Raw genomic sequence first — 18,275 nt, 5'->3', positions numbered from 1 at the left:
GGAAGCTACATAAAGTAAACAATGGGTATTCAGACGTTAGATATGGGGTATGAAGGTGAAGGTTATCAAAAAAACACCATGAATGAATCAGGTCAATTTCATATGTGGATATCTGCATTGAATCATCTTAAATGGCTGGATAGTTTTTATTCAACCAAAACCCTGAACCTTTCTCATATATTATTCACAACCATCAATCTCATCATTGCAAGACAACTTTTCTAGATAGGATAGACCATGAACATATAGAATCAGACTTCACTAAAAATTCATCCTTTTGACTCTCTTGAGTACTGTTAGAGTCCTGATGAGATAACCAATTCTTGAAATTGTAGGGTTATAAATACCCCTTTGTAAGGTCATTAGAGGGACTTTTGATGAATGATTACCCTGTGGTTTCTTTGCACAAGTAGTTGTATCCGGCTTTCATGAGGGCAAGAACTCCCGATTCAGAGGTTCTCCATAGTTTGTTCACCTATCACTCTCTCTTACCTCTTCCATCCCTCCTATTTTCCTCTCTATCCCTCCACCCGTTTCTTGATTTTGTTAGATCTCCATGGGGATCGTAACAAGTACATCATGATTCATCCTTAAATGATGACGGAAAAATGTTGATTACTTTGATATCTTCATGTGGTATGGTCGTGTTCTCATGGTTTACCATGAGATGACCAGGCCTACCAAGTAACTTAGACTTTAAGTCTAACTCGAATATTCAGTGAGACACAAACTTACGAATTAGTCTCCAATCTATATAGCCCAATATGCTAAATATCTAAGTCAATGGAATGGGCTTCAATCTTCAATAATCTGAGAGAAACAGATGACCCAGGAAATGATCAGGGATTAACATGGCTATTAGAGATTATGGCATCTTTAACCCAAAGAGAGATCTATATAAATCTAATAGATGCTGGAAAAAATAAAGAATCGAGGAGAGGATTAGATGTAGGCACATCTAGTATACGTGTCACTCTAAGAACACGAGTTTTTTAGTACCTGATCCGGCCTTTTGTGTTTTTGTAAACATTGAAATATTTTAAATGCTCATTTTTTCATGGAACTGGAGATGAATTAACTGTTTTCTTGTGTAATACGACTGAAGTTTGGGTGAATCAGAGCGTAAACCTACTTTTAATGACAAGATTCATACTTTCTGACAATTATTTCTCAAATAATAAGAAACCATTACTCGTTCTTCTGTGTCTACCTCATGAGGGGGGGTTCCTCAATGACAGTGAACTATCGCTCCAGGAGTAACTTAATCAGGTCTAGAATACCAGTTGGAACTAGACCCCATTTTACATGTTTGAATTGACGTACACTTTCACAAAAAAAAATTGTCAACAGATGAAGATCTTACGTTAGAACTTTCTGAGTCCTAGAGAAGATCTATTTTTGGTGATAGTAAGAACTAATCTATAATAGATGGCAGAGAAATATATTGGATGACGCATTTCACATTTCACTATATTGGAGCATGACTTTATGGCACGACTGATCATGTATGAACTTAAATAGGAGCCAGAAAAAAAAAGAAACTTATCTTATCATCAGAAATGTACCTCAAACGATGAGAAACTACATATGAAATATGACCTGTATCATTTCTTCTGAATAACATCAACAGCATCAATACAGGGGTTCCTTTATCTCTAAAATCCCTATCAAGAAAGGTTGGGTCAATTGATGAAACGCAGCTCGAAAATCAGTATGCCGAGCGTAGATCTGCAATGCAACAATACTAACTATAATTAAAATTCGTAAAACTGACATTAATATAATAAAGGCGATGCTCCAAATTAAGTATTGTGAAACAAAAAGTTGAGCAAATCAGAAAGTAGACAAATGCCGTTAACATTTGAATGTTAAATTATAAAATTCCCTCAACTTATTTTAGCACGCGCAAAAGAAGCACCTAGATGGTACCATTGCTGCCATTGACGGTTCCTTCCTTTCCTGGAACATGACGGTTCAGGAATAGTTGGATTGTTCTCCAATAACGGTCACCACCAGACAGCCACGTATTCATATGCATGCCAGACGGGAAGTCAACGAACAGGCAGCAGTCGTTGTTCTCCGCTGCTTTGTCGTATAAAATCTGCATGTGAGAAGGAGGCACCATCTCATCTTGCAGGCCAGAGAGGAACAAGATGGGCTGTTTGATCTGCCATTCCAAAACAAGTGAGTCAGCTTTTAATGCTGGGTTTAAGCTTACATGATTCATAAAGCAATCCAAATATGGGCAGAACAAAGATTCAATATTTGATATGGTGTCAATATGCCTATTCTATCTATCTTTTCATCCATCTATTTATACACTATTCATCTACCTATCTATTAATCAATCAGTCAACATATTTATCCACCGATCTATCTAAACAGATAAAAAGTATAATTCTTCTCTATCTATCGGCGGAGAAATTCAGCCTTTATTTATTCATTCCAATACAATCAGGAGGTTTTATCTTTTACTGGATGGTTTTATTTATGACGAATTATGAGGCTAAATATATTTACTAATGCTTTTTAATAATTATGAGTTCCAGCTTTATTATTATTAGGAATCTTTGTACAAATTTTCATATTAGTCCAGGTAAGCCAACTGATATTTTTGTTAAAACAAAACCAGAGAATGCTACCATCAAAGCATTTTCCATCCAGTTATTTTTGGATCCCCGGGGAAATTTCTGGGTGTTACTAGGAGAGAAAATTTGAAAGCTTAGGGTAAACAAATATGTTATAAAATTAAGTCAAATTGTAAGAAATGTATCATAAATGCTTCAAGAAATACAGGTATGAGAAGAGGTAAATTACCTGTCCAATGTCGTCAATGGTGTTCCACGGTGACCGGACTAGGAAATTAAGCAGTCTCGGATGCTTTGAGCCACCGTGGCCTATAAACCATTTCAAGAATGGAAGCATAACGCCCGCCATGTCAAGAATTGAGGTGAAGGTGTTTTCTAATATGAGACCAGAGACCTGCAGATAAATTGATTATCAGAGAGAATAAACAATTTTCCGCAAATGCCAAAAATGTTCCCAGAAAACAAACTCCTCTTATTCAAAAAACCTTAAGAAACTTTGAATTGGGTTATAAATCACAATTGAGATTTATGACCTTTTCATACATCTAACATTCTTAAGCACGTGTTGCTAGAAATAACTGAATGTAAAAGCGATAAACATCTGTAAATTCTTGAGATAGGGAAGAAAAATGGTAAGAGATCACGGTTAGGTATCCCTTGCGAATGAACCTGGAAGGGAGAGAGAGAGAGAGAAAGAGAGAGAGAGAGAGAGAACCAAATAACAGGCCCAGATCCATGCTTTTGCCTCATCTGGGAGGACTACCCAGCCAGTACAAAACAACTTCTTGTCTGCCCTCCTGAGGGATGGGCTACGAGTATCTAAAATGCACCTGACAGGAATGGGAATCCTAACAAAGTATTTCAAACACAGGCATCTTATCGCCTTCTTAATATGGTTCACAATAAGACACTTTAGTATTATTAGTTTGGCTCGTGCATAAAGAAGATATCCAAAAATTCTCTTCTGTTTATTTCAGCAATTAAGTTTAAAAAGGAAACAATGCAATTAGAAGCAGCAAACTGAAGAAATACTTTATTTGGATTGTTTTTGGCGAGAACAGCTCCTACTGCTCCACCAAGTGATCTACCAAATACAAAGATTTGTGAGGTATCAATATCAGTCCTCTGCACCAGATGGTCCAACGCTGCCTGGACATAAAGAAAACCCAAAAAAATAGCCCATTTAGAAATTTTTAAATGGCGTGGAAAACATAATCAGAAATCATATCAAACCTGAGCATCTCTAATAATTCCATGCTGGGAAGGGTAACCATCACTCGCACCGTATCTGTTAAACATGTGATTTGTCAGATGACCAAATATCAGGAAACTCTGGGCGTGTACCATTAGCAAGGCTGTCACACAGAAGTTGTGACGTTAAACTAGCACCATTACCCTCTGTAGGACAGCATGAGGACGTTGCATTGTAGCCTTTGAAGCATAATGTGTATAAACTCTAGACGGTGTGCAATATCTTTTGGGTACTTTAGTAAAGGAAACCAACAGAGCAAGGGGAATAAATTTCTAATTTGGTGGTGCATTCTAAAAAGAAATTCTCAGGATACTGCCGGCATTCTCTTGGAAAAATAGTACTGTCGGACCTGCAGTTGAATTTAAATGAAAAAGAGCGTAATTAATAATCAGAAATATCAGTCATTATGTTATTATGTTATCAGACATAGCTGTCATCATCGTACTCAAGTAGTAACTTTTTGACATGATAAGATAAAAATTAAGTTGCATATTCCTCGATGACCCAAACTGTTTCTGTGAAGATTTTGAATGGATAGAATGAAATAAAAGAAAGGAAATAGGGGTTCTCCCCATCATCCTAGCACACAGCTGGTATAATCAGTGAATCAGTGATAGAAGGAGTAGCTGACCCACCAGCCAATCTCCTGTGAGGGCAACTCCATGCCTCAGTCTCATTGTCGCAGCAACACCAGCCAGCTTCTCTTATCTGCAAACCTCGCTTCTCAAGCAGTACTCTTTCCCATTTCTTTTTGGCACGTGCTTTATTCAGCACATGTGACAGATCCTAACTTGAATTTCGTCTGGAATTCAGAGGTTCATGTAGGAAACTTATCACAGATCCTCCAGACAAGGGCAGTGCTTTTAGCCGTTGTTCTCTCTCTACCTTGATCCCTTTATCATTATCTCTCATCACTTCCAAAATCCTTCGATTGATCAAAACTCGCAACAAGGTCTATATCAATCAATGTTTTGTATGCACATCAGTAATGCTGCGTTGACAATTTTTATACGGGTCTCACTCATACATACCTGAAGAAAAGGAAGAAAAAGTGAAGTCGTCTCACACATGCCACACCAGACGACACACAAGAAAAGAAATAGGTGGGGACCATGCCTATAAATAAAGGGAACGAAGGACCATTCGGGCAAGTTGAAAATTTTAATTGCAGCAGCCTGGGCTGAGCGGGAGATCCTCCCCATCAGAGGAAGACGAGAACGATTCCTCTTGTCTCTCTAGTCCTATCTCCACATTCCATCTCTCTCTCGAGTCTTGTCCTCCCTACACATTGTTCGTGGTATGTCCTCTTCTGTGAAATTTCTTGAACAGCGTTGCTATTCCTGGAAGTCTCTGGTATTCTCTTGAATTTCGAATTACAACTTCCTCCTTTCAATTTCTACATCAATATCCTCCTGGGTGCATATCAAATTTCCTTTACATATTTGCATCCCATACAACACTGAGCACCTTTTCAGCATATCGACTGTCTTCCAAGAGTGTCTGCGGATGAGAACCAATTTTAATACTGTTCTTAGTCTTCCATTTTTGTGAGGAGTTTTTCTCCATGTGAATGTTATCCGCACTTTGACAAATAAAACTCTCGTTCAGATTTAAGCAATGGCAGATAGCTACAATATCCTTCACTGGTACAAGTGCTATACCACTTCCTGTTACTGTGAGTGTATGCTGACAGTCTATTACCATTATTTACATTCCTATTTTGTGCACTTTCTATTTTTTACCTTATTTTATCTGTCACAATAGGGCCTGTTACAATGGGACCGTTAATGTATAGCCCATATTAGTATCTCTGTATACAAGGGTACATGGGTGTAGTTAGGGTTAAGAAAGTTTTTCCTGTGTTTTCTTCTTGGCTAGGGCTCCAGCTCTGCAGATCTCGCAGTGGAGGGAATGTATTTTCTTAAAAATGTATTCACAGAGGAAAATAATACAGGTCTTCTCCTTTGAAAGTAGTAGCTATCCACAAGTTAGAACTATATTCCAACAGTCCTCATTGTCCAACTGGATCTGCGGATGATTTGTGTTCGAGTTTTTTTGGAACTCCTGGTGATCAAAGACCCTGTTGATTCGGGGGGATAGCAAGCAATCCCTACATGACTTCCATGAGCATGGTCATAGTGCCACCATGAGCAGTGGTGCCTATAAGTTATGCAAACTGGGGACTGGGGTGCAATGCCTCTTTCCTTCTTTATTTTATGTTTCATAAGGTCTATGCAAGAGGGCCAGAATGCATGACTTGCCCACTTCGTCATGTTTTTCAATGTCAATCGTGCCAGAGATTATGTGAATGCGACTATGGACTTGGCCCATTTGTGCAGAATTTGTTTCAGACTAGCATGTGCCAACATTAAGCACAGTATTAGCCTGGAGGAAAGCAGAGGAGTCATGGACCCTGCACAGATCTGAGACGTCCTTAGAGCAGAGCAGAGTAAGTTTATAATATAACTTGCAAGTTGACCCCAGCGTTCTGCATTTCCAGTGATGGAAGCTGAAAGTGATGTCCTCTGGCTGAACCTGCTACTGCAGCCAATATTACATGAGTCATTCTTTAGCAAGACTCATGCCTGAATATGTCATTTGTAGACACAATCAGGCCATCATGTGGGTTTGGGGTTTGCAGAATGACAACATACAGAACGAAATGAAACCCAGATTCTAACCTTTCCTCCATCCTGACCTCACAACAGACAAGGGAATGAAACCTCATCTGTTCTGTCAACTGGTCTGTCCCATTACTAAAACTTTACCGCCATCTGTTTGTCGTTTCACCAGTTCTGCCCAGCATGTTGTACGGGATATTGAACAAAATGGTAGGCTATCTGATGGATGACTGAAAGACATTCCATTATGTCTTCTTGTATCCGCCCCAAATTATTGTGAGTCATTTGTCCACAAACTGTAAGTGTGGCAGGACCATTAGAATACAGCCAAGTGTGGCGCCTATGATACTGTCAATCTTCTCAAAGAGCTCTTATGCTGCATCCTAAGAGTCTGCATCAGTTTGTATACACTTGGACACAATATCTAGTACCTCCAGCTGCATCCCTACCGTGAGCATCCCCTCCTGCATTTGACTCTGCAACATCTGGAATGTCAGAGCTTCTTTTTGAGTTTCAAGAGACAATCTAATCCACCTTGAAAAGGGCTATATTCTAGACATGGTCAGGCTGTGGAGACTCCTGCCTGGCATGTGAAAAACACTCCAGGTTTCTCAGAGACTGCCTGAATACATCTGGAGATGATCCGTTGGTCTTTTCTCGCACGTGCATGGAACTTCAAGCACCATACCCTTTGAATGGATAAGACAGAAGTCTAGATTCCTGAAAAGCCTCCAATTGATAGTGCAGAGGATAAACATGTTAATCAGGCTGATGCAGTTCAGAGGAGAGCACAATGTCAAACCAACCGTTCATACTAGCCAGGATCTCCCATGGAGAAATAGAGAAGACGTAGGTTGGATGTCACTTTGGGAAAAAATCGAAGATAAGAAGGAGAAAAGAATAATTTCTCATTCAAAGTCACACAATACAGATGTTACATGTCCCCTTTTAGAGGGGCTGCATATTCGACCGTTGGAGAGTATGACCGTTGGAATCAACGGTCATATTTTACAATGCTCGGGCCCATTTATGGGCCCGATGGTACATTTTGGGCCACATGATCTAACACCCCCCTTCAAGTTGGGTATAGATGTTAATCATGCCCAACTTGGACACTAAGGCTTGGAACTGTGGACCAGGAATGCCTTTGGTGAAAACGTCTGCAATTTGCTCCAAAGACGGGATGTAGTGGGGTATAATGAATCCCGCATCAATACTTTGCTTGATATAGTGTCGCGCCACCCGTGCATGTTTCGTCCTTTCATGTTGAACTGGGTTTTTAGCCATAGCAATTACCAATTTGCTATCAGAGTACAGCATCATCCCTCTGTCAGGGAACACCTTCAAATCCTGTAAGATACCTTTAAGCCACATTCCTTCGCATACTCCTTTCTTCAGTGCTCAGAGTTCAGCTTCTGCGCTTGACAAAGAGACCTCTTTTTGTTTCTTACTATGCCAGGTGACGAGGTTCCCTCCGATAAAACTACAATACCCAGAGGTAGACCTGCTATCTTCAAACGATCCTGCGTAGTCAGAATCCATGTAGAGTGATACACTTGGCTCATTTCCTCTGTTAAATAGTAGGCCAAGTCCAATTGACCCTTTCAGGTATGCTAGGATGCGATCTGCTGCATTTTGATGTGATTCCCGAGGATCATTCATGAACTGACTTAGAGAGTTCACTGCGAAAGCTATATCTGGCCGTGTGTGGTTAAGATAAAGTAGCTTGCCAATAAGTCGTTGAAATGAAGTCTTGTTTACCAGTGCGTCTTTGTCGTCTTGTTCAGCCTTTAACTTAACATTGTTATCCACTGGTGTAGCTGCTGGTCGACAATCCAATTTTCCGGTTTCTCTTAACAGATCAAGAATGTACTTATGCTGAGAGAGTACGATCCCTGACCGAGAATAAGCCACTTCGATTCCCAGGAAATATGTCATTTGACCTAGGGCCTTGATATCAAAAGATGATGAAAGATGTTGTTCCAGATTCTGGATTTCAATGTGGTCGTCTCCAGTGATGATGATGTCGTCCACATATACAATCAGGATTGTGATCTTCCCATCCTTGCCATGTTTTATAAACAAAGTGTGGTCGCCCTCACTTTGAAAGAATCCAACTGCTAATATAACTGTTGAAAATCTCCCAAACCACGCTCTCGGCGATTGTTTCAGTCCATATAAAGATTTCTTGAGATGATATACATCCCCTGAATTGTGACTTAGACGATACCCAGGAGGAGGTGCCATAAAAACTTCCTCTTTCAATTCTCCATGTAAGAAGGCATTTTTCACATCGTATTGATAAAGTTTCCAATCAAACATTGCTGCAAGTGCGATCAAGACCCGGACCGTGTTTAGCTTGGCAACCGGGGCAAAGGTCTCATTGTAGTCAACTCCATAAGACTGAGTGTATCCCTGTGCCACCAACCGTGCTTTGTGTCGTGCAACTGACCCGTCTGAATGATATTTTACAGTGAACACCCATCGACTTCCCACTAACTTCTTTCCAGGTGGTAGTGGGCCCATCTCCCAAGTGCCATTCTTCTTTAGTGCTGCCATTTCTTCTTCCATAGCCGTTTTCCATTCTGCAGATAACATAGCTTCCGTCACATTCTTCGGAATAGATACTGTCATCAGAGCTTGAACCACCCGATTATACTCTGGAGAGAGCCGGGAGTAGGATATGTAATTTCTGACTGGATAGAGTTTGGTCTTCGTACAGCTACGAGTTCCCTTGCTTATAGCAATGGACCACCCATCATTTCCTGAGTCTTCTTCACTTGCTGGCATTGTTTCTTCACTCGAATCATCCCGTGGTCTGGAAGACTCCTCCTCCTCCTCAGGCGGACTTGGAGGAGTGCTTATAGCCACGATCGTATCTTGGTTTTCGGATGCTGTGGAGAGACTTCGCTGTATACTGTCGCTTCCTGGCTCAGTGGACTCTAGATAAGCTTCTGACCGTTCGGAATGAGCATGGAACATTCTGATTTCGTCAAATTTCACGTCTGCAGTGATGAAGATCTTCCTGGAGCTTGGATGATAGCATTTATAACCTTTCTGGGTTGGCGAATATCCCAGAAACACACATTTTAGGGCTCGATGATCTAATTTCCCTGCATGATGCACTTGAACATACACAACACAGCCAAACACCTTGGCTGGGAGGTTAGTCCTTAAAGATAAATGTGAAAATTCAGCAGATAATAGATCAATAGGAGCATGATAATTCAGTGTTTTCGAAGCCGTTCTATTTATAAGGTGAGTGGCCGTTGCAACTGCCTAAGTCCAGTAATTCTTGGGGCAATTTCCTTGAAACAAAAGGGCTCAGGCTGAAGACATTATATGGCCAATCTTCCTCTCAGCAAGACCATTCTGCTGAGGGGTATTTACACATGAGGACTGGTGAATTATTCCTTTTTCTTCCATGTAATTATTTACTTTTCCACAAAAATATTCTGTTGCATTATCTGAGCTAAATATCTTGACTTTCTTCCCAAACTGTGTATGAATCATTTCACAAAACTTAATGATAACAGATGGAATTTCAGTCTTGGATTTCAGTAGATATACCCATGTATATCTAGAGAAATCGTCCACAAATAGGATGAACCATTTGTGATGGGATAGTCCGAGTATGGAGCAAGGTCCCCATACATCACTGTGGATACATTCAAATGCTGATTGCGTTCTGTGGTCTGAAAGTGGGAAAGAGGATCGTTTGTGTTTAGCAAACTGGCAACTTTCACAATTTAAATGATCAAAAACAATCCCTTTAAATAAGTGGGGATGAGAATGTTTCAGAACATGGAAGGAGGGGTGTCCTAATCTCCTATGCAGGAGGGTGATCCGCTCTTCACTCTGGACGGTATAAGTGGATGTCTACTCTTCATCCTCCTCCAATCCATCTAGCAAAAGAAGCCCTCCCTTCCTCTTAACAGAAGAAATCTTCCGTCCGGTTTCCTTAAGACATAGGAAACAAGAATCTGAGTCTAGAATAAACCGCCAGCCAGTATCATTTACTAACTGAATTAAAGACAGTAAATTCGCTTTTAATTCAGGTACATGTAAAACCCCTTTCAGTAATTTTCCTTTAATTTCAATTGACCCCCTTCCTGCCACTTCTAATATCCCCCCATTTGCGGTAAAAACTCTGAGATTACTAGTTTCTGATTCATAATTGTTAAATAGCATTTTGTGGGGTGACATATGGTCTGTCGCCCCAGAGTCTAAAATCCAAGAAACTGTAGCAGGTGTATTTATAATCGTAGCGAAAGAAAATTTCATACCTGACTGTACGAGGGATGTGGAGCTAAATTTTTGGAGAATTTTGTTCACTTCCGACTGAATAAGCTTCTGAATTTCGCCTCCGTCCTCCCCCTTCCTGGCAGTAGATGGTTCCTCTCCTTCACTAGCCACATAGGCTTTCTTGTGCTGCCATGGGTTCCACGTCCCTTTCCGTATTTGTTCTTCCTTCCAGGCTAACTTTCTGCAATCCCTTTTAAGGTGGCCTGGTTTCCTGCAATAGCCACAGGTAAGTTCTGAAGAGGTACCTTCCTGTGGAGCGGACTTCTGGTGCTGGGAATTGGTAAAGGACGTGGCTGTCGTATTCACATTGCTCCTTGGTTCTCCTTTCTTAGCCAAGTGAGCCATTGAGACAGGGGTAGGTGTCTCACCATCTTTGGAATTAAGCTTCTTTCGCCATTCTGCCCCTTGTAATTCAGAGATAGCTTCCACCAAGGTGGGAAATCTTTCTCTGTGCAGCAATTGACTTCTAAGATTTTCATACTCTGAATTCAGCCCCATCAAAAAAGTGAGAGTTCTAAATTTGGTTTCTCTGAGATAGGACGGTGAGTTCTTGTCGCCTGTGGGCCAGAGAAGGTCCAGCTCCCTCCATATGGCCTTTAATTTCGCAGAATAGGAAGAAATTGACAGGCTTCCCTGTTTCAACGCTTTTTCTTGTTCTCGAAGGTCATAGACCCGGTAGTCGCTATGAGTTTCGGCACATGATCTCTGAATTTCTTGCCACAAGTTTCGTACGCAGTCAATAAGTAGATAGTCGTCTGCCTGGTCTGATTCCATATTCTTGATCATCCAGTTGGTGATAAAGGCTTCTTCAGATTCCCAAATTACTCTTTCGAGCTTGGGAGCGTCTTCTGAAGGAGGGTCTTCTGTCAGGTGATTCCCCAAGTAGATAGCTTTGAGGGACCTTTGGACCAAAGTTATCCACTTTTGTCCATTGATCCCATTATACTTGATGTCAAGATCTGGTAAAATCAATCTTGGCTGAGTAGGTGTCTCACCGGTCTTAACAGAGGTTAAGGAGGTGATTTCAGATTCCTTCTCAACCATCCTGGATTTTCCCATCTGAAATGAGTAGACGGAGTCTTTCTGAAACCACTCACGGAGTCGTTAGTCTCTGAAATCACCACTTCCTTCTCAATCGCCGAGCTCGCAGAATGATGCTGCCGAAATCACCGCCAAAGGGCGCCGAGATTGTCGCCGAACTTGCCGAGATCGTAGCTGAAGAACTACCGAAGGACGCCAAAAGTCGTCGCCGAAGAAATGCTGCTGAAAGAGGCGCCGAAAGTTGACGCTGAAAAACGTTGCCAAAAGTCGTCGCCGAACTTGCCGAAAAAACGTCGCCGAAGAAATGCTGCTGAAAGAAACGCCGGAAGTCGACGCTGAAAAACGTCGCCTAAAGACGCCGAAATCGTCGCTAAACGATGTTTCCGATCTTGCAAGAACTTGTTGCCGAAAAAAGGAAAAAGAACTGTCGCCCTTTGGTGCCTACAACCGCTGCTCTGATACCATGTCACTTTGGGAAAAAATCGAAGATAAGAAGTAGAAAAGAATAATTTCTCATTCAAAGTCACACAATACAGATGTTACGTCCCCTTTTAGAGGGGCTGCATATTCGACTGTTGGAGAGTATGACCGTTGGAATCAACGGTCATATTTTACAATGCTCGGGCCCATTTATGGGCCCGATGGTACATTTTGGGCCACATGATCTAACATTGGAGCGTCATAGCTTGGACAGAGTATGTTGATGAATTACATCACATAGTCTCTGCCGATCCCCTTAGAGAAGCAAGTTGGCTGAGCCTGCCAAGGAAGAAGGCTGCAGAGGAAGGTCTCAGCAGAATTGCATGATCCCCCTTCTGTGGATAACCAGCAGCTTACTGAATCGACAGATGCAGGGATAAACCCCCACCATCAGATCGTATCATACCCCACCAGCCTCTTTTCTAAGCAACATCACGCCAATAATTGCACAGGAGTGGAGGAGACAAAAGCAAGCTACCCCAGGTTGGAACACAGCTCAGAGAAAATCTGAATCACTGATATGATCCACCACCGCGTCTACATTTGGAGGAAGGTACGGAAACGGCCCAGCCCAGCAACGTCGGCCCAGCCCATGGTCGCTCCCATTTAAGCCCTCACTCGTGAGAGTAGAGGGCAAGAAGAAGAATACTCCTGTGAGTCTACCCCTTCCCCTACCTCCCTCTAGCCCTTTTCCCTTCCCTCTCCCTCTCCGTGACACCCTCTCGTACTCGCAGGTGGACATCGCCAGTCTGCTTGCGGGACGTTCTCCTCCTCTGGCGATCCTTTGCTCTCTCCTCACCATTCCCGTCCTTCTCTTACTCCCGGGAACATCTCTCCCTCTCTACTCTTCTTGGACATCAATCTGTTCAACTTCAGCTCTATTGAATTACAATTCGAAAGAATTACATTCTGTAAGATCTGGTCTCAAATCGGGATCGTATCAATCACACATGTTAAGAATCACAGAGTGGAGGAGATGAAAGTAGGGTGGCAGTGGAGAACCATGGACTGTTAGAGGCAGTTAAGGCAAAAATTGAATCACTTTCATTAGTCATGGTTAATCTTCCTTTGAGATAAGCACTAGTCATCAAATGATTACATAATAATACAAACGTAGAAAACTAAGAGAAGTTGTGCTGATATCTAATTGGATATTCAATAGGGAAAAATTATTAAGATCAATGAGGAAGGTGATACAAACCTCCTGAAAGATCCGATCAAGAAACACTGAAATAAGAGAGAAGAAAGACCTTTCACTTGTGCACCAAGAAATCCAGTAGGACTGAGTCTATGCACTGAGACGAATTCCAATAATTGCGAAGAGAATAGTTCACAAGACAGTAGAGGAATTATAAAGGATAACACAGATGCTGCCGGATTGGCAGCATCCTCTTTGGAGAGCTTGCTGGATCTGCTGGCCCTCCGCTGGATTTTTAGAATCTCTGCTGCTCCAATCCACAATACCCATCAGGTAGTAATAGCCCAATCCTTCTTGATGATAGATTACCATCTTCTTTATAGTGTCGTGAGGCCCGCCCTTATTAGGACCCTGATGATGCTTCTTTTCTTATATGTGGCCTCGTCAAGCCACTTTTGGGAAGGTTCATGTCAGAATATGAAGAATAACATAGACGTGAGATCAAATAAGTCAATGGAAAATCACCCCTCTCCAACATCTTAGCTGAAGTGCGTTATTATTTTATAGAGTGCTTGTTTTCTTGTGTATGACCCCCCAACAAGCCCCTAAGTCTTCTCCTTATATATGCCCTGTTCTGGAGCCCGTTATATGAAGCCCATTGTATCCCATTATATAAGGGATATATGGGGCATAATAGAGCGTGTCAGATATTTTCTTCCCATTGTCTCTCTGTGTCTCCACCTGTCAACAAAAGTTTTTGATACAGGTTGAAGCTGTGCCTTCACCTGTGAAATGGTACCAGAGCTTGATACAGCCATGGGAGCCAGTGCGGAGTCCGCAAGCAACCTGGATCAGCCGTGGGAGTTTTCCTGTATCGTTGAGGTATCAGAGGTTGATAAGCTCCGGAGCTCAATCAGTCACAACCTCCATCAGCCATAACCTTGATCAGCATGGGAGCTCCTCAGCACCGGATCAAAGTATCATGAAGTCTTAAGATATCACCAGGAACTTGCCGAAATCTGCTACCCACCATCAATGTTACGGGCACAGCAGACATCATTGTCCGGGCAGAAAGTTACGATTTGTTTGTAAAGTGTGATCGCGTAGTGTCACTTCGGACTGTGACGGTTGTGGAGGGGGTTGACACCGCAAGCACTATCGAGTAGGTGGTCAGCTGACATGGGGGACTCTATGTCTGTAGGATCATGCGGCGGAACTGTTGTCAGCAACACTGACGGTAAGTTGACCTATCACAAGAAGTCAGACATAAGTCAGGAGTAGCCAAAGGTGCAGCACATGTATTAGTGTATCAGCAACGACCAGGTTCTTTTTTCTTCATTGTGTAGTAAAAGCGAGTAGCAGCCAGAGTTGATGTTCACTCAATGCAACACAATGCCTGCTAGTTCTGCCATCAATTCTTCGTCATATTCCGAAAGTGAGTTCCATGGACCTTCTGTAGAGTGACACCGTATTGTGTCTTCTGTGATTCATCCTGTTGCTGTACCACATAGGCACAATGATCTAAAATTCACCAATTGGAGGCAGATAATGAAACCTACTCTTATAGGGCTGAAGCTAGGTGACCACTTCACCACAGAGGTGGATCCTAGTGATCATCATATAAAATTTAAAAGTGGGATGATGTGAATGTCCACATTTTTTTACTGGGAAGTATGTGCATGGATCATGTTAGAGTCCTGATGAGATAATCAATTCTTGAAATTGTAGGGTTATAAATACTCCCTTGTAAGGTCATTAGAGGGACTTTTGATGAATGATTGCACTGTGGTTTCTTGGCACGAGGAGCTGTATCCGGCTTTCGTGAGGGCAAGAACTCCCGATTCAGAGGTTCTTGAGAGTCTGTTAACCTATCACTCTCTCTTCTTCTCTCTTACCTCTTCCATCCCTCCTATTCTCCTCTCTATCCCTCGTCCCGTTTCTTGATTTTGTTAGATCTCCATGGGAATCGTAACAGATCAATTCCCTAAGATGTCCTTCTTGAAGACTGCCAATCAGATCTGGGACTGCATTCAAAAGAATGCCCTTAAGAAGTGGAACCTCTGGGGAACTTATGATTTAGTCATAAAAGCGTCAAACTTATGGCAGTGAGACAGGATCATGACAGATATATAAATGAATTGTACCCTATTTGGTTAGAATAGGACCATTACAAGCCAATTCCAAATTTTAATGAGTGGGAGAAAGGTCTCAGAGATTGAATGCTAATGTTTCTAATGCGTTGAAGATCCTGAGTATGAGGCATTGACGAGTCAGATGCTTAATCAAGAAAAGGTGCTTGACCTTGAGCAGGCAATAAACATAACTATGGAGGACGAAGGTCAAGCATTGTGCTATAAACTGATAGGGACCTTGGTCGAGGTCCATATCTGAAGGTGGAAGAAGGTGAGACGAGAAGGGAATTCCCGGGGTAGAGAGGTGGAACAGAAAGGGTAGGAGAGGAGGCCGAGCTGAGGAGATAGGGATCGGCCGAGGACGAGCCGCCTGGAGACGCGGTGAGGTAGAGGCGATCACGAGGACGGGGATCGCAGAGGGAGAGGGCCTGTAGACGTAGGAGAGACGAGAGGGGAAGGAAAACCAATACACTTCATAACCAAATGCCAGTCTGCCCTCCTTGGAGGAGGGCTGTGCTATTTAAAGGCAACATAGAAAGAAGGGCAACATACTAAAATGACGATAATGCCCCCATGTGGGCTGGGAATCCTATCATAAACATTTAGCACAGGGGGTGCTCCTTAGAAAGAACAAATTAATAATGTGAGAAGCTCTCTAGGAGATACAGGTGTGGAACCGGGCCTGTTTCCACCACGGTACCTCTGTTCCCTTAAATAATCTTTTTCTCCCTTCCCTCAAATTTTGATAAATTTCTGTTTTATTTATTATTTCCTTCTTTAACATCCCTTCTTAGGTCAAGGTCTCAAGCATATTGCTACATGGTACCTACTTTTTTTGTAGACTTGATCGGGTACCTTATCAGTCTCCCCGATGCCTGAAACCGCTGAAATACATGTTACAATATTGAACTTGCAAACTGATAACAAACTCGCAGTCACTATCTCAACTGGTCATTAAACCTCTCCAAGGGAGATGAAGGAAAGATCAGAAGCAATAACGCACAGCTTTTGCATCATAGAAAGAGAACAAAGATTCGCTTGTTTTTACTCAGATGTTGTTATACAAGGGCATAGACTTGTCCCACAAAACTCTATAAAAAGCTCTAGCGGTTCATTTAAACAACTTAGAACGGACGACTGATATATTTTGGCCGCTTGAGTTCTCATCGTAAATATTGGGTTAACAAGAACCTAAAGTAATAAACAAAATTGCGACTAGTTCTCGATTAAAAGTGGGAAACCTATTTCTTTAAATGATCTCAGACCAACATAAAAACACAGTCTCGTTACTCTAACTCTTGTCGAGGGTATCCTGAAGTTTTCAAGACATGGACTTTTGCCTATTTTCAAAGAATTTAAACTCTACAGTAGAGAATCAACGCGCACTTCTCGTCACAATTCCACAGGCGAGTTTTTGGAATGACAGCGCCTGTAGTGAAGGTACTAAAATAGGAGACAAGAACATAATCGTGCAATTTTCTAACCAAATAGACAGATCACTCTGGGACTTTCTCCAAAACTAACAAATAGGATACTCGACCAGGTCTTATGCTACACTGATTCATCGGTTCATACCAATTAAGCGAAATAAATTTACTCCTTCACAAAATCATAAAATAAGGGCATCTGCTAGCACCCAACAACGAAAAAACCCAGTAAACTTGGACACCCAAGAACCGCAGCAATCAACTCAGAAATTGAATTCTAAACCAGAAAACCAAGAAAAACATAATAATTGACAAATGGAACAAGGGTAATCGATCAAAGAAGTAGATCCTGAACACGGCTAATCAAGAAAAACATGTACAACTGACCGGGTCGAGGCGGAACGCAGTGAATGAACCAAGCGTGGAGCCGAATTCCGTCGGAAGCCCGAAGCCAGATATCTTCGTATTTGAGCCTCAGCCGCGCTGGAGTTATGGGGTATGATTTTGGGAGCCCCGGAAGCACCGGCACGTACACCAGCTTCTCCTGAAAAGCAATCAACAGCGCCATGCCCGCTGCCGCCACACCTCCGACTCCATAAACCAGCAATTGCATGTAAGAAAGCATCCCCCTTCCAACGATTCCCCTTCTTCCTTCCCTCTCCCCAGTTCCTCCTCGAACTGGAAGTCGAAGGGAGGGGGAGATCGGTAGTTTGGTACTTAAACAGACTTGTGTCTCGTCTTGGCCCCCCTGCTGGCCTCCCTTGGGTCGTGCTCGTAGACCAATCCAGTCGTGCTCTTATGGTTCCATATCGTCTGTGACGTGGACGAGGGACGAGTCGGGACAGTCCTCGTCCCGTCATACTTCCTAACTTTTTAGGGTTTCCTCGAAATGGTCGCGTCCTACGTCCCAATTTTTTAAAGTTTCGTCTAAATCGTCCCGTCCTGTGTCCCAATTTTTTAAAGCTTCGTCTAAATCGTCCCGTCCTGCGTCCAATTTTTTAGAGTTTCGTCTATATCGTCATGTCCTATGTTCCAAGTTTTTAGAGTTTCAACTAATTCGTTCCATCCGGAGTTCGTCCCGTCCCAATTTTTTGTCCATGTCCTGTCTCGTCCGAAACCGTCCCGTCCAATAAGTTTTCGTCTCCTCCGACGTCCTAAGACGAAATAGGGTGTGCGTCAGCATTAGACCACTCAGAAATTGACACGTGGCGCAGCAGTGTGTCGGCCAGCTAGACCTGTGAGACTCATACTATACTCCCACAAGACGCAGGAACCGTCTCGTCCCCCCCAA

General features: G+C 42.3%; 1 protein-coding gene across 4 annotated transcripts; it reads right to left on the bottom strand.

The window, feature by feature from the left end:
* Positions 1 to 1,520: 1,520 nt before the first annotated feature.
* WAV2 (alpha/beta-Hydrolases superfamily protein) lies at positions 1,521 to 17,736 on the bottom strand. Of its 4 annotated transcripts, none has more exons than XM_078588225.1 (8): positions 17,372 to 17,736; positions 4,154 to 4,189; positions 3,984 to 4,062; positions 3,822 to 3,876; positions 3,621 to 3,737; positions 2,818 to 2,982; positions 1,892 to 2,167; positions 1,521 to 1,728 (listed from the first exon to the last, which is right to left on the bottom strand). In XM_078588225.1, exons 1-7 carry the CDS (start codon positions 17,607 to 17,609, stop codon positions 1,919 to 1,921), a joined length of 939 nt encoding a protein of 312 aa, XP_078444351.1. In that variant the 5' UTR covers positions 17,610 to 17,736; the 3' UTR covers positions 1,521 to 1,728; positions 1,892 to 1,918. The 4 variants fall into 4 exon arrangements, with proteins under 4 accessions (XP_078444351.1, XP_078444349.1, XP_078444350.1 ...); XM_078588223.1 differs by having other exon boundaries at positions 1,930 to 2,167; positions 17,372 to 17,735; XM_078588224.1 differs by having other exon boundaries at positions 1,919 to 2,167; positions 17,372 to 17,734.
* Positions 17,737 to 18,275: the final 539 nt, after the last annotated feature.

Source organism: Wolffia australiana, chromosome 16, assembly GCF_029677425.1.
Source record: "Wolffia australiana isolate 7733 chromosome 16, ASM2967742v1".
Taxonomy (NCBI): Eukaryota; Viridiplantae; Streptophyta; class Magnoliopsida; order Alismatales; family Araceae; genus Wolffia; species Wolffia australiana.
This window is presented reverse-complemented; position numbering and strand designations above follow the sequence as displayed.